Source organism: Microsporum canis, genomic scaffold (genome assembly GCF_000151145.1).
Source record: "Microsporum canis CBS 113480 supercont1.4 genomic scaffold, whole genome shotgun sequence".
NCBI lineage: Eukaryota > Fungi > Ascomycota > Eurotiomycetes > Onygenales > Arthrodermataceae > Microsporum > Microsporum canis.
The window spans coordinates 1,297,877-1,315,115 of record NW_003299166.1 but is presented as its reverse complement, the minus strand read 5'-3'; the positions used below and the strand labels follow the sequence as shown (position 1 = coordinate 1,315,115).

At 48.4% G+C, this 17,239-nt stretch overlaps 7 protein-coding genes across 7 annotated transcripts; 1 reads left to right on the top strand and 6 right to left on the bottom strand.

Moving 5' to 3' along the window:
* Positions 1 to 42: 42 nt before the first annotated feature.
* Positions 43 to 1,284, bottom strand: MCYG_04491 (conserved hypothetical protein; the record flags this gene model as incomplete). The annotated part of the gene is made up of 3 exons (XM_002846708.1): positions 43 to 332; positions 382 to 640; positions 693 to 1,284. The coding sequence occupies 3 exons, from the start codon at positions 1,254 to 1,256 to the stop codon at positions 43 to 45; spliced, it is 1,113 nt and encodes a 370-aa protein (XP_002846754.1).
* A 283-nt stretch (positions 1,285 to 1,567) lies between these two features.
* Positions 1,568 to 2,754, bottom strand: MCYG_04490 (conserved hypothetical protein; the record flags this gene model as incomplete). Its single annotated transcript, XM_002846707.1, has 2 exons — positions 1,568 to 2,303; positions 2,429 to 2,754. The coding sequence occupies 2 exons, from the start codon at positions 2,752 to 2,754 to the stop codon at positions 1,568 to 1,570; spliced, it is 1,062 nt and encodes a 353-aa protein (XP_002846753.1).
* Positions 2,755 to 4,763: 2,009 nt separating this feature from the next.
* Positions 4,764 to 8,974, bottom strand: MCYG_04489 (cytohesin-2; the record flags this gene model as incomplete). Its single annotated transcript, XM_002846706.1, has 2 exons — positions 4,764 to 8,473; positions 8,536 to 8,974. 2 exons carry the CDS (start codon positions 8,972 to 8,974, stop codon positions 4,764 to 4,766), a joined length of 4,149 nt encoding a protein of 1,382 aa, XP_002846752.1.
* Positions 8,975 to 9,860: 886 nt separating this feature from the next.
* On the bottom strand, positions 9,861 to 10,890 carry MCYG_04488 (conserved hypothetical protein; the record flags this gene model as incomplete). The annotated part of the gene is made up of 2 exons (XM_002846705.1): positions 9,861 to 10,815; positions 10,871 to 10,890. The coding sequence occupies 2 exons, from the start codon at positions 10,888 to 10,890 to the stop codon at positions 9,861 to 9,863; spliced, it is 975 nt and encodes a 324-aa protein (XP_002846751.1).
* A 605-nt stretch (positions 10,891 to 11,495) lies between these two features.
* Positions 11,496 to 12,506, bottom strand: MCYG_04487 (DNA/RNA non-specific nuclease; the record flags this gene model as incomplete). Its single annotated transcript, XM_002846704.1, has 1 exon — positions 11,496 to 12,506. The coding sequence occupies one exon, from the start codon at positions 12,504 to 12,506 to the stop codon at positions 11,496 to 11,498; it is 1,011 nt and encodes a 336-aa protein (XP_002846750.1).
* A 1,666-nt stretch (positions 12,507 to 14,172) lies between these two features.
* MCYG_04486 (zinc transporter zupT) lies at positions 14,173 to 15,710 on the top strand (the record flags this gene model as incomplete). Its single annotated transcript, XM_002846703.1, has 3 exons — positions 14,173 to 14,227; positions 14,284 to 14,411; positions 14,469 to 15,710. 3 exons carry the CDS (start codon positions 14,173 to 14,175, stop codon positions 15,708 to 15,710), a joined length of 1,425 nt encoding a protein of 474 aa, XP_002846749.1.
* A 161-nt stretch (positions 15,711 to 15,871) lies between these two features.
* On the bottom strand, positions 15,872 to 17,122 carry MCYG_04485 (coiled-coil domain-containing protein 55; the record flags this gene model as incomplete). Its single annotated transcript, XM_002846702.1, has 1 exon — positions 15,872 to 17,122. The coding sequence occupies one exon, from the start codon at positions 17,120 to 17,122 to the stop codon at positions 15,872 to 15,874; it is 1,251 nt and encodes a 416-aa protein (XP_002846748.1).
* Positions 17,123 to 17,239: the final 117 nt, after the last annotated feature.

The window sequence follows — 17,239 nt, the reverse complement described above, 5'->3', positions numbered from 1 at the left end:
ACCGGATACTTTTAAGACCGCTTCTGTATTATTTATTCTCTATCAACACTGAAAAGCCGTTCCCGACTTGGAGGCCATATTCTTCCCACCACCGGCAAATCCGGTCCCCTCAGACGATATCTCGACCAAGCCCGGCCGTATTTTATCCTTATCCTTCTTTCCTTCCTTGCTTGCTCTTTTGTTGGTTAAATCCGCGTCGCATACATAGCAAAACACCTTTCCTACCCGTTCTGACTCAGATGGATCAGTAGAGTGCGGGTCTGCGCCTTTGTCTGCAGTCATGAATTGGTCTACGCATCGTTTGCAGATAACGTGTCCACAGGGCTTGGCCACTAAGAATATGAGTTAGTTGTGTCCATTTGGAGTGGTTGAAAGACCCACGCATAGCCTTAAGTCCGTTGCTAAGAGCCTTCTTGCAGCTTGGACATATGCGAACCATATCTCCTGCCTTTTCATCTTTCTCTTCTGTGAAATGAACCGTCACAAGCCCTTTCAAGGAGTACCCATGCTTGTTCTCAGGTGTTGACGCCGGACATATCGGGTTGAGCTTTGCCGGTTTGACATCCTCGCCATTCTCAGCAACCGAAGGTGTTAATGATGGTACCCAGAATGATGGAAGTTGAGATTTCGATGATTCCGCCTAGTATTCCGTCAGTACACTCAAAGTAAATAAAAGTGCAAACAACATATACCTTCTCCTTCTCAATCCTCTTCATCATCTTTTCTCGTTCCTCCATTGCTATCTTTCGCATTCCCTCCTCATCCAACTCAAATCCTTCTCTTCGCCTCTTTTTTAGCTCCATGCTTTCTATAGACGCATCCCCGTTCCTCTCAGCCTTATCCCTCCCACCGCCATTCTCTTCTAGCTCTCGCTTCCTCTTCATCTTTTTCTCTTCCAGCCCCATACTAACCATCTCAAACTCCTTGAGCTCTCTATCCCGTGCCTCGGCTGCCAGCCGCTCTTGATCTTCATCTCTTTCCTGTTTTGCAATTTCCCGTTCCTTCTCTAGTCTTTTAATCTCCTTTCGCTGTGCAAGGAGGTCATTGACGGCGCATTCACGGCAGAAGAGGTCGCCGTTCGTGGCGCAGGCGACGACGGGTTCACGAGCTGGTAGGAGACAGAGACGGCATGAGGAAAATGGGAGAAAGGATTCGCGTGAGAGTCGAGTGCTCTGGGATCCCCAGGTAGAGCGAAGGAGAGAGCGTTCGTAGGATGTGAAATGCGGGAGCGAGGTGTTGCGCTTTGAATGAGCCATGGCCGTACGTAAACCAATTAGGTACCCCTAGCTGATAGAATGGCTGTAACAGTTATACGCTATAACTACACTCGTTAATTAAAACTAGATAGTAATATAATCGCCAAAGTAGACGGTCTTTTTCTGTTTTATTCAGCTTGTAAGATGAAAAAAAAGTCGCGAAGTCGAAAGCTTCAAATCGATAAGGATGCTGACTAAGCACAACTTTGCATACAAAACTTTTTCTTTTTCTTCTTCTTCTTCTTCTTCTTGCTGCCTCCATTCGTTGTACTTGCAGCATCTCCTTTGGCTGATGGTTGATTCAGCCTCTCTCAATCATGGAGTTTCTTTTGTTCCTCCAAGGTTTTGATCAGGGACTCCAATTCCTCTGGCTTTAACGAGCTCTCAGTGTCCTTCGCGCGGGGTTGCTGGCGGTCTGGCAGAGAGCTCAAGTGGAGGTATCTGCCCTTCCTAATGCCGGCCATACATGCGATAGCCACGCCTTTTCTATCTATAGGACCTATCTTATAGACATCCGTATCCTTGGATTGCCCCGTTACCTTTGTCCCGTAGCCTGGAATCAGACTTACGTCATGTTCATGTTTAGATATCCAAGCCACATGAGGTCCTTTCGCTCCTTCAACAAAGCTATATTGAGCTTTAGCCATCATCAGAAATGCTAGTGCCCGGCCACGGTCAGAATGGTAAGCCGCAAACCGAGCAGCCTGTTCAAGGACTTGTGCGGTCCGGAAGTCACGGATGGACAGGATTATCGTCAGGATATATAACCGTTCAACCGCTTGGAAGAATACTGCCGGATCCATAACGGAGAAGAATTGTGTTGAGATAAGTCTAAGGTCCTGCTGCATGTTTGCGAAGCATTCCTCCATGGCTGGACTAGGGAAGTCGCAGGAATTGCAACGACAGACAAATCCAAACCGGTTAAGCATGTACTGCCTTCTAACCGCTGGGGCCATATGAATAAAATCATAAGGGACAGTCACTTCCTCTCCCTTAGGTATTATTTTTGTTGCCCTTATTGAGACAAACTTCCGCTCGGTGGCTCCCCTGCCCCTTAATCCAATTACCATCTGGTGTGCATTTGGTGTGCAAGAATATTAAGCCGCGAGATTAATGGAGCCACTGCTCTTATTATCTTTCCATCTCGAGTCAAACTCGGACATGGGACGCACGCTCGGTCAAACTTTGCACCTGGGCTATCCAGCTCATTATCATCTCCGGCTTTTGGAAGTAACTTGAAAAAGGCTTGGAATTCGATATGCATCTGTTTCAGTTTTTCTAGGACCAAGGCGTCGTATTTTGATGGATGCAAATCCTTGTCAGTTTCTGGTAGCAGCATGACCCGCTCATGAAAAATGTGCTCGCCGACATTTATCTGCGCGGTAGTGGCGAGACCAAAGCCACGGTCACCGAAGTTTTCCACTTTGACATTTGGTTCGACTGGTGAATGGTAATTGTCAAGACGTTCCGGCAAACCAACCAAGCTCTTCAACCCCATGTTTAGCTGTGGATATAAAGGATAGTATACGTTGAGATTTCGCCGATTTAGGCTAATGCCAAATGCTCCAACGCAGAACCGTCAAGAGTTATTAGTTTTTATCTCCACTTTCTTCCTTTCGACCTTCGGGTGAGGTTCTTTCCTCTAATATTTGATATTCACCCCGTCAACCAGATAGGAAGGCTCTAGTCATTTTAAGAAGGATGAATGTTCTGCGTCTTGTCAGACTTAAGGTATCCGCTCGGATCTATGGATTATAGGACGCCTATGTTGTTTCATTAAAATCCCTCCGGCCGAAAAATATGTTAAGAAGCAGAGCTATATGGTGTGAGTTTCTTTGTGCGAACTCTCTTTATATTAAATCTATGCAAGGCGTGCTAATGTCATCATAGACTCGACCTCAGCACTATCAAGCCAAGATTTGTACTGCCGGGGATTAATATATCGTTCTCCAGTTATTAGATCAAAAATGGAAGACCGTTTAGCGGACAAGGACCTTTAAGGGAAGTGATGCCGAGTAAATATAAAACGGAAGGCTTAAACGGATAAAGAAGGTGGACCTTTTTGCATTTAAGTCATGAAGATATGGCTACTTGCAATTCCACCAGAGAAAGAATAAACAGCCGGGTCACCTGAGCCACTCACGGCCCAAGCCAGAGACACCCAAAGATGTGTCAAAAGAATAACTCGTCTCTCTGCCGCCATAATGGCGCGGCGCCGTATTTTAGCCACACGGGCAGAACGAACGTTTGACGGAGTCCTAATATCTCTTCTAGAGACACCTATTATTGAAAATACGCTTATTTATTCCCCATGATAATACATCTTTTATCATACTGACTGTTATAGAACGATCATGCCTTTCGGGTTCAAAGTACATTCTATGCGGATATCCCTAAACTACACCCAACCATCCGCCGAACCAGGTCAAATGCAATGACGCTGTACATTAAACGCCGAGAAGAAACGTTGCTTCGCGGGATAAGAGATGCTCCCATACCGCTATAACCAATGCCCGAAGAAGGTATGGTGACAAGGCCCCGGGTGTAATGGCTGTATATGGATGATACCATAGGACTATAAGGCCATAAGATCATGCACAGTGGTGGCATGTGCTACTGCACTGCTGATATGCTTGTATAGCTAATAACCTGCAAGAGAATGCGCTTATAAAGTCACAAAGGCAGTAGTTCTATTCTCTAGATTGATTCTATATAACACCAAGGAAAGTCGATAGATACTCTTCATGATCCTGAGATCTTTCATTCAACGTCAATATCTTTACACGAGAAAATACGTAGTTATATAATAGAAAGTAAAAGATTCTGGAACAAAGAACAACCAATTACTTCGAATATTATGCTTTTATTTATCAATTTACACAGCTGCAAAGTGAATGCTAATACCATTTCTATACATAACCTGGTAAGAGGGGAAAAGGATAGAAAACAGAAAGAGAAAAGCAGAGCAATGTATAAAGTGGAAAAAAGCAAAAGCGGCAACATATTCCACCATCCATCCAGCCATTCTTTACCACAGAGATAGGGGGAAAAAAAAAGAAGAGTTGAAAAGAGAACGTGAGGCGTCGTACATACGCATGACCAGCATAGTTGATGTACGTCGACATTTGATAATGATAGTGAAACAAAACGGAAGGAAAAAGAGGGGGACGTAGCGTCGTACATCGCGCCCATAGAATAGAGGGAGCAAAAGCAGGGAAGAGAAGGAAGAAGTTTTAGCGCGCAGCGTGAGTGAGAAAGGATAAAACAGAAAAGAAAGAAACGCTTTTATATATTCCACAAAGATGAAAAAAGTCGGGTATTCGTTTCGTTATGCCATCCATCATGCGTTTCTTTCTGGGGAAGAGAAAAGAAGGAAAGGAAAAATTCACGAGGGGTAAAAATGGGAAATGCAAAGGGGAAGGAAAGAAAAAGAAAAAAAGATTGGTCGAGGTCGAAGGAGAAGGTAAAGTTCGGAAGGTTGGAAAGGGTATTTATGTATGTATGTGTTCAAGCTACGACGAGTTTTGAATCGTCATGAGACACTTGATGGTCACTGGTATTGCCGGAGCCGGAGACGGAGGTATGTGTCACGTCGCTTATTGCTGGCGAGCAACGAGATGCAACGCCCGTAACCGCTGTGTCTGTAGACTGGAGGGTAAGTGCAGAAGTAGAAGCAATGCTAGTTGATCTAGCTATTTGCGAGCCTACCTGGTCTGCACCGTCACCTCCGAGGGTTGAGACGATAGAAGATGCAAAGACCGATTCAGTGCCGTCATCGTTAGGTGCGTCTGTTTGAGACTGAGTTTGCAGCTGTTGGTGAGACTGCGGTTTACGCTGCTTTAGTCTCTGCTCCGGCGAAAGAGTCTGCCATTCAGAGCCAAATGTGATGATAGAAGCCTTCTTGCCATGAACAGTGAAGCTTGGAGATTTACGAGGAAGAGTTCCTAGCTCATCAGATTTGGCTGTGGGAGTAGATGGGGTTCCAGGGCTATTGTTATTGTTAGAACCGGCGCCAGCAGCTGTAGAGTGAATGGAAGAGTGGGAAGAGGAATCACGGTCTCGGCCTTTGCGGCTTGTGCGGTGAAGGGGAACGTTGTGATGGGCTTCTCGAAGGGTACGCTGGAAGCTGCGGCGGACCCTGGAACGTTCAGAAGATGGTGGAGGGGAGGGTTGGGCGGTGCTGGTGTTTGTAGTGTTGCTAGGTATAGGGGTGATGGTTTCATCCTTGCCAGGGGAATTAGGCGGACTTGAGAGGGGGACGGTATCCAAAGCGAGAATCCCCGTTTCGCGGAGGAAACGTTGTTCTTCATCATCATCTGTGACACTTGGTGTTGGAGTGGCTGCGTTGGATGTGCTATCTGTGTCTGTGAGGGGCGTCGTCACAGAGTTGGGGTTAGGTGTAGAAAAGTTGGTCTGCTTAGATGCTATTGTAGAAGAGGTCGATTGGCGATGGCTCTCTCTACTAATAGGCGCTGCATCGGGTCCGACTAGTATACTTCCATTTGGCGCCGTGGCAGTTGATATCGATGCCCTCTCATTGTCCTTTTCGCCCGGTAAAGTGGTAACCTCTAAAACATCCCCAGCACCATCCATCATTTGCCCAAGGGCAAGTCCAACTTCCTTTTTCCAGCCACCTGCACCAACCCGGCCCTCTTCCTCTGCCAAATCCCTAGCTAAGATTCCCCTATGACACTTCAACCGTTCCAGCTCAAGCCGAGCCCACTTGACTTTGGCGGCCATTCGGCCTGCCGCAAGAATGACCTGGCCTCTAGTACGTGTATGAATGGGCGTAAGATGCTGCAGATGTCTCGCATTTCGCAGTAACAAGTCAACCTGACGTTGTGAAACAAACAATTTCTCATTCGCTTCTTTGATGTGCGCTGATATCTGCGCGCGGCGAGCGGCATGTGCTTCCTGTGAATGCTGCGGGTCTGCGTTGGCCAGTTTTCCTTTCTCGGATCCTCTCATTCGAATGCCACTAGTGCGATATGTAGCAGCATAGTTGATCAGGTTTACCCAATCTGCCATTTCAATATCCGAGTTGGCAAGGAACACTTCCTCATACCCACCGTTACGTACGAGAAGGAAGGCATGTTTGTGCTTCTTATAACCTGAGTCAAGCAATGCTACAGCCTCCGCGGTAGACATGATTGTATCGGGCTTGAATGCTGTGAGGGGTGGGGTAAATGTCACTGCTGGGGGACGGCTGTCCTGCTTATATTTTGCGTCATACTGCGAGACCAGCGATTTTACCCACTGCACGTCACGGAATAGATAAAGTTGAGAGCCAGTAAGAACGGCACCCCATTCTTGCCAGGGTGACAGAGCTTTCTTCTTCTTCGCATCTTTGCGCCAGAGAAGACCGACTTTGACAACACGGATATCAACTAGTCCAGGTTGGGACTCTGCTGGGTTAGCAATTGATGATTCAGTTAAGAATGCGTCTGGGCGCGAACGAGCAGAGACAATCTGAAGTTTGCACGGGTTGTCGAACGTATTATTTAGCTGTGCTATAGAAGGAGGAGAGGGTAGATGTGTGTTTGTTGCCGGGGTCGAGGAGTAGACTTCGTCGAGTTCCATGACATTCTTGAGGTTAGGTCGTAGAGAGGATACTTTTCCTTCGAGAATGAGCGCGTACGGGTCTATTGGGTCCCTAGATGATTTCATTAAATGGTCGGTGCTGGCCATTTTTGTCATTAGGTTGCTTCTAGCCTTGGGGGAAGAGAGACGAGAGCTAAGGTTGATTTCATCCTCAACGTGGATAAAGGGGGTATAGCAGATATTGTCATAGAAGCATTCCAGGATTTCATCCATCACACCTTCGCCGCGAGTATTCTTGACGTAGTCTGCACGTTGCATCTTGCGCTTGTTGTTCTTGTTAAACACGTCTGTGTGTAAGATAAGTAGTGAGAAGGCGATAAAATAAGCTTGTTCTGTGGACGCAAATATCCCCGGGTTACATTCGTGGTAACGGTTGGCAAAGGACTGAATCATACGATCAATGTGCTGAGTTTCTCTCGGTAATTCGGCTTCCATAAGCAGTTTACGAATAGCCATGTCCATAGGGTCACCAAAAAACGAGAACCCACGCATATATTTGCGTAGGGCAACAGAATAGAATTCGTCCGCAGACTGGGAGAGGATAGTCGCAATTGCGCCACGGTGGACATTGGATTCGAGGCGGGAGAGATATGTTGCAGGAGTATCGTCTGGAGAACGTGGTGGATAGGAAGATAATTCACGAGCAAGGGAGAACGAGTTGGCCTTAGACGCTGTGGGCGTCATTGGGCTGGTCCCAGCCACAGGAGTGGAGGCTGTTGGAGTTCCTAAAGGAGGAGTCGTAGTAAAGTCACTCTGGCTGTGCTTGAGACGGGTGTGAATGTTGAAGAGGTCACTGAAGGATTTACGAGGGGCACCGACTGCCGGCGGAGTGACCTCAGGAGTTAGGTTGTTATCCGTGTCATCCTGAATATGGTGCAGGGAGCCCAGGGTGGACGACCTGGCACGGCGTTTGGCACGATCTGTGGCAGCGGGAGAGACAGATGACTTTGAGCGACCAGAAGTGGTGGAATCTTTACGGAAAAGGGGAGGTCTAGGAGACCCGGCAGTAGATGCTGGGCGTCCAGAAGACGACTGGGAGGGCGATGGGACGGTAGAATCACTATATAATTCTGCAGATTTACTCGATTGAGTCTGGCGGTGGTACGGCTGGCCGTCCGCAGGCGGTATTTTAGGCACGGGGAAGAGAGACGCCCGGCTCTTCTTCAGACGCGGGAATCGAAATATAGAGGAGGACGCAGAGGTGGGTTCTTTCTTCGATGGCTGGCCATGATACATCGATCTGTCACCAGAGCTGGCATCTGAGCGAGATGATTCCGATAGACGAGCGGTAGACAGACCTGACTGCGAGTCTGCGTGTGCATGGGCCCGGTATCCGCTACGGAGAGAGGCGGTCGACAGTCTTCCGGCTTCTTCGAAGCAGATGTGTGAATATCTTGCATTGGACGAGGCCGGCGGTGTGGAGCTGGCACTCCGATCCTTCTTGGGCCTTCCCGTGGGCCCCGGACTCGAACTTCGAGATGCTGCTTCCACATCAGAGACGAGATTATGCGATGACCGCGAAAAAGGCAGCTGGCTATGCGGTTGGCCCGGAGTCTGACCCTTTGCCGGCTGTTCCAGATTGTGGTTCGTCGGCGAAGTAGTGATGATGGTAGGGGCTAGGGAAGTCAGTCAGCATTCTCCATTCCCATTTCATCCGAACATTACTGGTAACACCTACGAGGAACCAGCTTTGGCACTGGCGGCGGTTCCGAGTTTTGGTAACTGGACGACAATTGAGGGTCAGAAGCGTGACGGAACTTCATCAGACTAAACCGGTTTCTCTTGGTTGCTGCACGAGACAGGTCCTTCCCCCGGGCAACATCAAGTCTGTTGCCAATGTTGCAATCATGGGTGGACAACGAACGTTCTCCAGCCACGGTCTGGGTCTCTGACAGACTGGGCAGCGGGGAGCGAGGGCGCGATCGAGTCGAATGCTCACTCCGGCGAGGCGGTAGTTCGATCTCTGACTGCGCGGGCGACACATGCTTCTTTGTAGTATTATCCTTCGAGCTACCTCGGAGATTCCACGGCATCCTGATAGCGGTGACCGTCTCCGTAGTGGTAGTAGTAATAGTAGTGGTCGTGGTGGTCGTGGTGGTGTTGGATCTCCTCCACATCGCACGCTGGGCATGTCATGTCATGGTCGAGAGGGAGGAGGAAGCCCTGCCTGGAAGGTTTCAAGATCAGGTCGTACTTGAGTGAACAGCGTGATAGAGTCGATGTGATAAGTTTCACTATCTCTTTTTCCTTGTCTTTAAAAAAAAAGGGAGGGCGTGTTTCGCTGGCTGCAGCTGAAGTCCTGCGAGGGCGAGACGTGAGATGAGGCTAGTGCGTCAGCCTTGGAAGGTTATTTACCGCGGAAAAAAAAACACAGACAGGGCCCAAGCGAGGTCCTCTTCCACTCTCGATGCTCTCGATGACCCTTTTCTCTGTCAAACGACGTGGAAGACGAAGATATCAACTTGTCAGCTCGTTAGCAAGAAGAAAGTCGAAGTCGAAGAAGTTGAGAAAGTCGAAAAAATAAGCTTATGTAATCCTGGCAGAAAGGACGAGAAAAGCAACCAATCACGAGTCAGGCTTTTTTCTCCGCCTTCTCTTCCATCCCTGCCTATGACGAAAGCCTTTTTTTATTTCTATAACAAGTCAACAAACCAAGAAGAAACAGGAAAACAGTTTTAAGAAGATGATTCCGTTTTAATTTATTTATTCTGGGGGTGCCGTGACTAAGGGATACTACCGTTGGATGTGTCTCCCTGTTCATAGCGTGATTACCGGCCGTTGCATACATTGTACAGGGTTCTTTATAGGCTGCTTAGGCGTTGGTCATAGACCATTGGACCGGAAGACTCTTGGTATGCATCCCTTTTATGCGGTTTCTCCTCACTTGGCTTCTAGATGCATATATGGAAACTGCTAAATGATGTAAGATGGCCGGTGTGGTGGGTTATCTGCTGTGAATCCCACGACTCTTCCCGGAACCCATGGTGATAAAACCAGGGTCAACTACAAGCCAGCCCAGGGCAGCCGGGCTCGCTTTTGCCAATTCAGCTTCCAGAAATCAACAACGAATTCGCCTCCATCCTCGAGGATTTCAAGAAACAGCGCATCTAAAGCGATGTCGTTGAGCTTAGTTGCTGCGTAGAGTGTCACCAACTTCCTCAGGGGATCTAGCACCTTGGTCTGTCCCCGTGTGTTGCCGTCGTGGTATATAAATCTGATCAGCTTGATGAGGTCTCCAATCCGTTTCTTGAAGAGGGTAAAGCCCTTTAGCGTCGTGTAGAGCTTGTACAGCACTAGATCTTTCAAGGTCTCGATGCAGTATTTGTCCGCTATCACGTATAGTCGAGCATGCCCAAGGAAAACGGGGCTAAAGTCTTGATCTTCAGTGACATTGGAGAAAGGTTTGAATTGTTCGGTGAACCGTGAGCATCTTTCGGGGAGCGGGTAGTCCTTGTCTCTCAGGAGATTGTCGAGCTCCTTTCCTTTCATTTCAGGAAACGGGTAGTCTTCGTCTCTCGGGAGATTATCGGACATTTTCTCCTCTTCAAAAAACTGTGTCCAATCATCAAGAGGCGGGGCTTTCTGAGAGCCAGACTTTTTTTTCCCCTTCTTTGATCTACCAGTACTAGACAAAGCTATCTCTAGTTCTGGCTCTGGCTTTGGTATCATTAGGGCAGCAGCCGGCGAAGCTTCAGTCTCACCAGTTTCAACCGGCTGCTTGATATCACACGCACAACTAGGCGGAGAATAGTCGTCCAAATAGCAGAATTCACAGAACCGAACAAAGGTATCTTCGTCCACATCTGGCCATGCTACAGTCCTGGAGTGAGCCTCCATCATGTTGCTATTGACCAGAGCACCGAGAGCAGAAGATTGTTTCGCTATGGCCTCGGAATTTACCACGAAAGGAACCTTTTCGGGTCCAATGTGGAAGGTAAATAGTTTCGACCGGATGAACCTATACTAAAGTTAACAAGTTTGGCCGCTAGAATAGATCACAAGACACTACCTACTTGCCAAAGGGTTTATCCATGGTGATATCTTTCCACGGAGTGATAATGTGATATGGTAGAGAAATCAAGAGCTTGGTTGATGTGTAAAGACGGTAGCTGAGATGTAGAACCTTTATAGATGATTTGAGTCAAGAAAACCTGATAGAAGGAGCAAAATGAAGAACTGTAGTAATTGTTTGTCTATATTAGACGGCTTGCAGAGCTCCTGAAACTGTGCATGTATGAAATGCTGGTAGCGGACGAGTGCAGTTCATGTTTCCGTTCACCGTCTGGATAGCAAGCTGCATTGGTCCAAAGTCCGGGTATTGAACATGGCATTAAATGCTAGCAACCTTGATTATGCATTGGAGGATTGACATGGTATGTATGAAAAGAGGTACCGGTATAGGTCGGTCGTACAACTTTAGGAGAGGTTTCACGGAGAGAAATACTAAGCCATGAAATTTCTTGATATGATTGCTCGCTGACATCACTAAGCTATTGCTTCCGAAAATAAGAAGATGGCCCGAAAAAAAAAAACAGAAAGTGGGAACTGCACACAGAGTCTAGTAGTATATTACATGGAATAAACAAAAAAGAGGGATATACATAACGCTTCAGGCTCGTGAAAATGCCACAAAACGATTTATCGCTGAGGCAAGCTCTTCCTGTCACTTGCTTTCTTGAACTCGCGAACTGTGATATCACACTTCACCTCCTGGCAGAGAACACCACGTCTGTAAGGGGGTAATTTGCTAGCGAACTCAAGCCCACTGGCACGCTCGATAGCTTCCAACGGCACCTCGAAATCCTGCAGTCGTTTCTCATTCGGGATCTTAGCGTTGGGAAGCACGAAAGCTCCCAGGCTGACTTTCCCGTATTCTCCATTCCCGTCTTCGGCAAAGATGACCTTGTAGAAATGGGTGGGCACAGCGACGTTGGGAGGGTTGCCAATCACTTCATAGCTGACTTTCCACTTTCCATCTGCGGGGTCCCGTTTGGGCAGATAGAGCGGTCCAGTAACGATGCGAACGGAGGGATATCTATGTGTCAGTCTGCGGCAGAAGTCTTCAAAGTGCGCCCAGTAGTCACGGTTGAAGCCCTCTCCGACCTGTGGACACATGTTTGCCAGCGAAAAGGTAGCGTCCATTGCTTCCTGGCTCCATTTGGCGTCGGCTGCGGGGACCTGGTGGCCTCTGTCATATCCGGAGCGGTAGTAGTCACTCAATCGCGCGCGGAACGCAGCCGGGATGCTCTCCTCTTCATAAAATTGGCTGTGGGATCGATCTCCATCTCTCTGAGCTAATGATTCAGGAGTTATATGCTCGGCTACCCATGCTGGATTGCGGGTTCGACGGTCAAAGCCGGCTGTCAGAGAAGGGCTGTTGACCTCATCCGAGACTGGGCCTGGGAAGCCATATTGGAAGAGCCCCGTGGGATCAACTGGCGCGTCCGAGTAGCGCGTAGGAAGCGCAGGGGATGGAACTCGAGCGGCTGTAGCAATAGGTGAAGCTGCTGGAGGAGGTGGAGGAGAGCTTCGAGCCGGGACTTGATGAGGCTGGTGACGAGACGAGCTGGAGGAATATATCAGAGCAGTAACGCCGGCGCCTGTAGCTACACCGGCGGCGGCGATGATAGCGAACGTAGCTTTCGACATCTTCAATGGGAATATAGCGGAGTTGTCGATGGGATAGCTTCAGCCGTAGCGAGTGTCTGGACGTGATAATGAGCGAATATCAGCCCTCCGCCTTCGTCCTCGTCGTTAGCGCCTCTGGTCAGCTTCGTGATCTGGTGATAAAGAAAATGTGCAGGTGGGCCATATCTCCATCGGGCCGACAATTTTCCCAGGCCCTCCTTTCTTTACGCAGATAACTTGTAGGTATGGAAACGAAAGATGCTCCATAGATTGCCATTTTGAACAGCATAAGAAAGGACGAGTAAATATTTTGGTGGTAACACACGAAGGCCATCATGGATCTATTAAGCTCGATGTAAAACTCATAATCGACATATTGATATGCTTGTCATGAACTGGAGATTATATCCCAAGTAAACGCAACTAATCTACAAAATGGAGTACTCATAAGTATATTCTAGTAAATTAGCGGTTTTCGCCTTTTGTAAGTATTCGGGGGAATTCAATTTATTCATGGCGTAATAATCAAACTACTGCGCGATTGGAGTAACGTTGGTAAAGTCTATAATATTCTTTTCTTGAGTTGTCTCTGGGGGCAAGTTAGAAACCGAAATATGGCCTCGGTATCCTTCTGACATATACATGTAACCTGTGGAATACTCTGTACATCGAGATACATTGCGAGAATGCTGATAGCCAGACGAACATGAGGGTGCACACCTAGCAATGAGAGCTGAACAGTCTAAATGAAAATGAGGAAATATTCTGACTTCTAGGGCTGCTAGCCTATCTTCCCTGTCGATGATTTCCCATGTCTCAAGTAATACTCCGCAAAATGCTTCTTTGCCCATCAGCTGGTCTGGAGACAAAGCGAAGGCGCCCTTTTTTTGATAAAGGTGTGCAATTAGTCAGCTTTAAGTGGAGTTGTTCCGCGAATTAAACCTTAATTCTTAGATCATGTGACTCTGCCTTGCTCTCAAGGTGGCTACAAAGCGCATAGCCGCGATGCGCCCTTACCACATTTATACGCTGGTAACGGAGATTTGTTCGATAGATAGCTAGGATACCTCGAGTGTCAGCTACGCCCTTTGAAACGGATAATTCTGGGGTCTCCATGGAGAACATGGGGTAGGTTGGCCAAGAGTCATCATTCCCTGTCGGTTGTGGGGTCTTCGGAACTCCATCTGGAGGTGTCATGTCTAGGACCATGATACACAGAAAAGGTTTAATCGTCACAGTGAAACACCTCCTTCAACTATGACACTAGGGAGCACGTAACTGCGTCTGGATGGCGTCTTATACCCGGCGGAACTACCACGTTGTTGGATGCCGATGACGTTCTTCCTCATGCACCGTCGCTTATCCACGTCTTGCACGTGATGAGCTTTATTTCGACGCAGGGACCTTGAGAGCCAAGCTAGTCCGCTTTGGGAAGACTCTCTCTACGGAGTCCGTCGCTTACAAAACGCGCGGCAGAGAGCGAGTTGGATCTGAGCTTCTTCCATCAATATTTATCTTTGTCTTCTTCCCTCTCTTCTGTTTATGTTTTTCGTTCTTTGTCCCAGCTCTGCTGTAGACTTACTCCTGGAGACATCTCTGAGGGAGCTTGGAGTATAGACAAGCGGGGTGGCCATATATTTATATATACTTTATCGGTGTCAGGGGTTTTCTCTTCTCTACCAGCAGGATGGTGTCCGATAATGATATCCGGGGCTGGATAATGAGCTGTATAAGCGGGATCGGTACGTTGAGCCTACGCTATTGCCGATATGTGTTGTGCTGATGGGTGGAAAATTAGCGTGCGCATTCGGATCCAGTCTCATCTGTGTAGATGTCGTTGCACAGTATTTTGGCAAAAAGGACTTTAGGATAGCAGAGAGTGATGTATTTCTCTCATCATCGCTGAGCCTGAGTGGTGGTGTGGTTGTAAGTACAATCCACTCATTGGATGAAAGGGACAGGCCATGGCTAACTCAAACTCAGCTCTTTACGGCATTGTACAGCATGCTTCCTACCGCGAAGAACTACCTTACTCGGGCTGGTTACTCCCCACAAGCAGCAGCGTACACGCTAATAGGACTCTTTCTCTCCGGCGTTATCGTTATAAACATCTTTTCCTCCCTATTACATCGATGGATGCCGTCCCACGTCGTCAGCTGCGGGCACTCGCACTCACTTCCGCACAAGACGGATGATATCGAAGAAAGCGCAGAGACGGCGCATACGCATCATGATATCACAGAGAATACACCTCTGCTACCACACGATCACAACACAGTTAGATCTGCGGGTCAAGATACTCCTCATCAGCATAGCAGCACACCATCTCGGCCCACCACAGAAACACGAACCAAGTCGTCGGTAACGGCCCACCTATCCGAGCAGCTAACCCGCCTGATGGGCGGCCCTTCTAATGCTTCCTGTGCAAACGGAAAGTGTTTTGGTGTTTCGCAAGCTTGCGGGCTCGAGTGCGCGAAGCTCAGAATACAAAAAAGCAAGGAAGACCTCGTACCTGGAGGAGCTACCGAAATTACCATTGTTCCTCCACCCGTAGCCAACAGTGAGAATATCTCACCCCGCCCTATCACTCCTGAAGGGGCTAGCGATGTCAATCTTGCCGGGCAAGACTGCTTCATTCAATCATCTAGCACCGCAACCACCGCATATGCTCCTTCGCCACCTTCACCGCGGCCCTCAGCGCACCATCACCACGTCCCGCAGAACGCCTTCCTATCCATTGGTCTCCAAACATCTCTCGCTATTGCCCTGCACAAACTACCCGAAGGCTTCATCACCTATGCAACCAACCACACAAACCCTACGCTGGGTTGGTCCGTTTTTGTCGCAATCTCCATACACAATATCACAGAGGGGTTTGCCATGTCTTTGCCGCTATACTTGGCGCTCAAGTCACGGCTCAAGGCTATCATTTGGTCTAGCTTGCTAGGTGGGATTAGTCAACCTGCTGGAGCGGGAATAGCGGCCCTGTGGATCTGGGGCTCAACCAAGCCTGGCAACAGACCTGGAGACGATGGCTCACTCGATGGGCCGTCGTCGGCGGTGTATGGCTGGATGTTCGCAATCACCGCCGGTGTGATGACGAACGTAGGACTGCAGCTGTTTGCTGAGAGCATGATGCTCTCGCACAGGAGAGGGTTGTGCATCGGCTTTGCTTTCGCGGGAATGGGTATTATTGGTCTGAGCTTTGCATTGACTGCCAAATAAGCCATATTCATCGAAATAACATTCTTCATTCTTCCATGGCCGGAGTTATTGAGTTGTTTGCGTTGCCTTGAAGCCGAAAAGAATTCGTCCCAGTTTATATAGACCTTTACCCAGATCGATTCGTTGTAAATACACATACATGAGAATATGACACAACGCATTCAAGAGCTGTTTTCCTTCTGTTTATCCTTTTCCTTCTCTCTCTCCCTCTTTCGAGCAAGATATCTCTCCTTCGCACTCATGACATCCTCCTTCGATTTCTGACTCTTAGTCTTCTCCGCCAACTCTCGTAGTCGAGCTTCTTCCTCCTCCTTCTCCTTCCGTAGTTTCTCCTCAAGCTGCTCTGCGAGCATCTCCGTCTGTCGGGCCCGTTGCATCTCGCGCGCAGCACGAATACCACCCCGATCAAACCCAGTGCCAGCACTTCTTGCTCCTGTACTAACCTTGGAGGCACCAGCTGCTGCAGCCGCCGGTTTAGGTTTCGATACAACATTCAGCCCTGCAGAAAGCAGCTGTCGTTTATCAACAACTTCACCTTCATCATTCACAGCAATATTCGCGCCTCTGGCATTGAGTTCCTCTGCTATCTGCGTTGCAGTCTTCTCTTTTACCTCTTCATCCTCGCCCTCTCCCTTCTCCGCTGCGGCATTGTTCCTCGCCGCTTCCTCCGCTGATTTAACAGCTTCTTCGTGCCTCTGCTCATCCCGCTTAAGCACATCCCGATAGAATCCCACCATTCCCATCCCCTTTTTCCTCTTCTCCGCTTCTTCCTTTTCTTTTTCGGCGTCTTCTGCTTCTATCCTCCTCACCTCCTCCTGCTGTGCCTTGTACGCTGCAGTCACAAATTTCTCTTTATCAGCAAACTCGTCGCCCTCAGCTTCCCGTTCGCGAGCAAGCAACTTATCCCTCGCTCGTAGCTGGTCTCGTTTTCGTGTGTCTGCACTCCGGAGAAGAGCCGTCATGTATTTTGGCCCTTGCGCTGAGGGATCGTTATTCGAGTTGGAGGCTTTAGACTTAGTTTTCGCATGTAGAGGGTCGTATACTGCATCGTAGTCATATATTGACGGGTCAAGCGATTCAGCTTCATTTGCATGCTTCTTGCTGCTGTGTAGAGCTGCGAGGTTTGTGTATTCACGCTTGGGCGGCGCATCAGCACACTTTGACAGTACTGTTTTCTTTTTTGACGGAGCTTCGCTTGTTGGTTTTGGAGATTTAGATTCCTCCGGGAAAGGAGATAGGCCGCCTAGCGTTGTAATCTCAATTCCGTTTGATTCTCCTTTCTGGCCTTCGTCTTCAGAGTCCGGGTCATCCCACAAGCTCTTTCGTTTCTGACCTGCAAGGATTGAAGGTGAGGGTTTCTTAGGGTTCGCCTTGGACAAATTAAGTCCGTAACTGAGCTTCGGAGGTGCCATCTGGATAATTAAAATTGGTTGCCTGGACATTTGATTCTATCGAAGCTCGAAAGTCGCGAAACTTTGAAGGCCGTCTTTGACACGTGATATTGAGCCTCATCCTGCTTATATAATCAT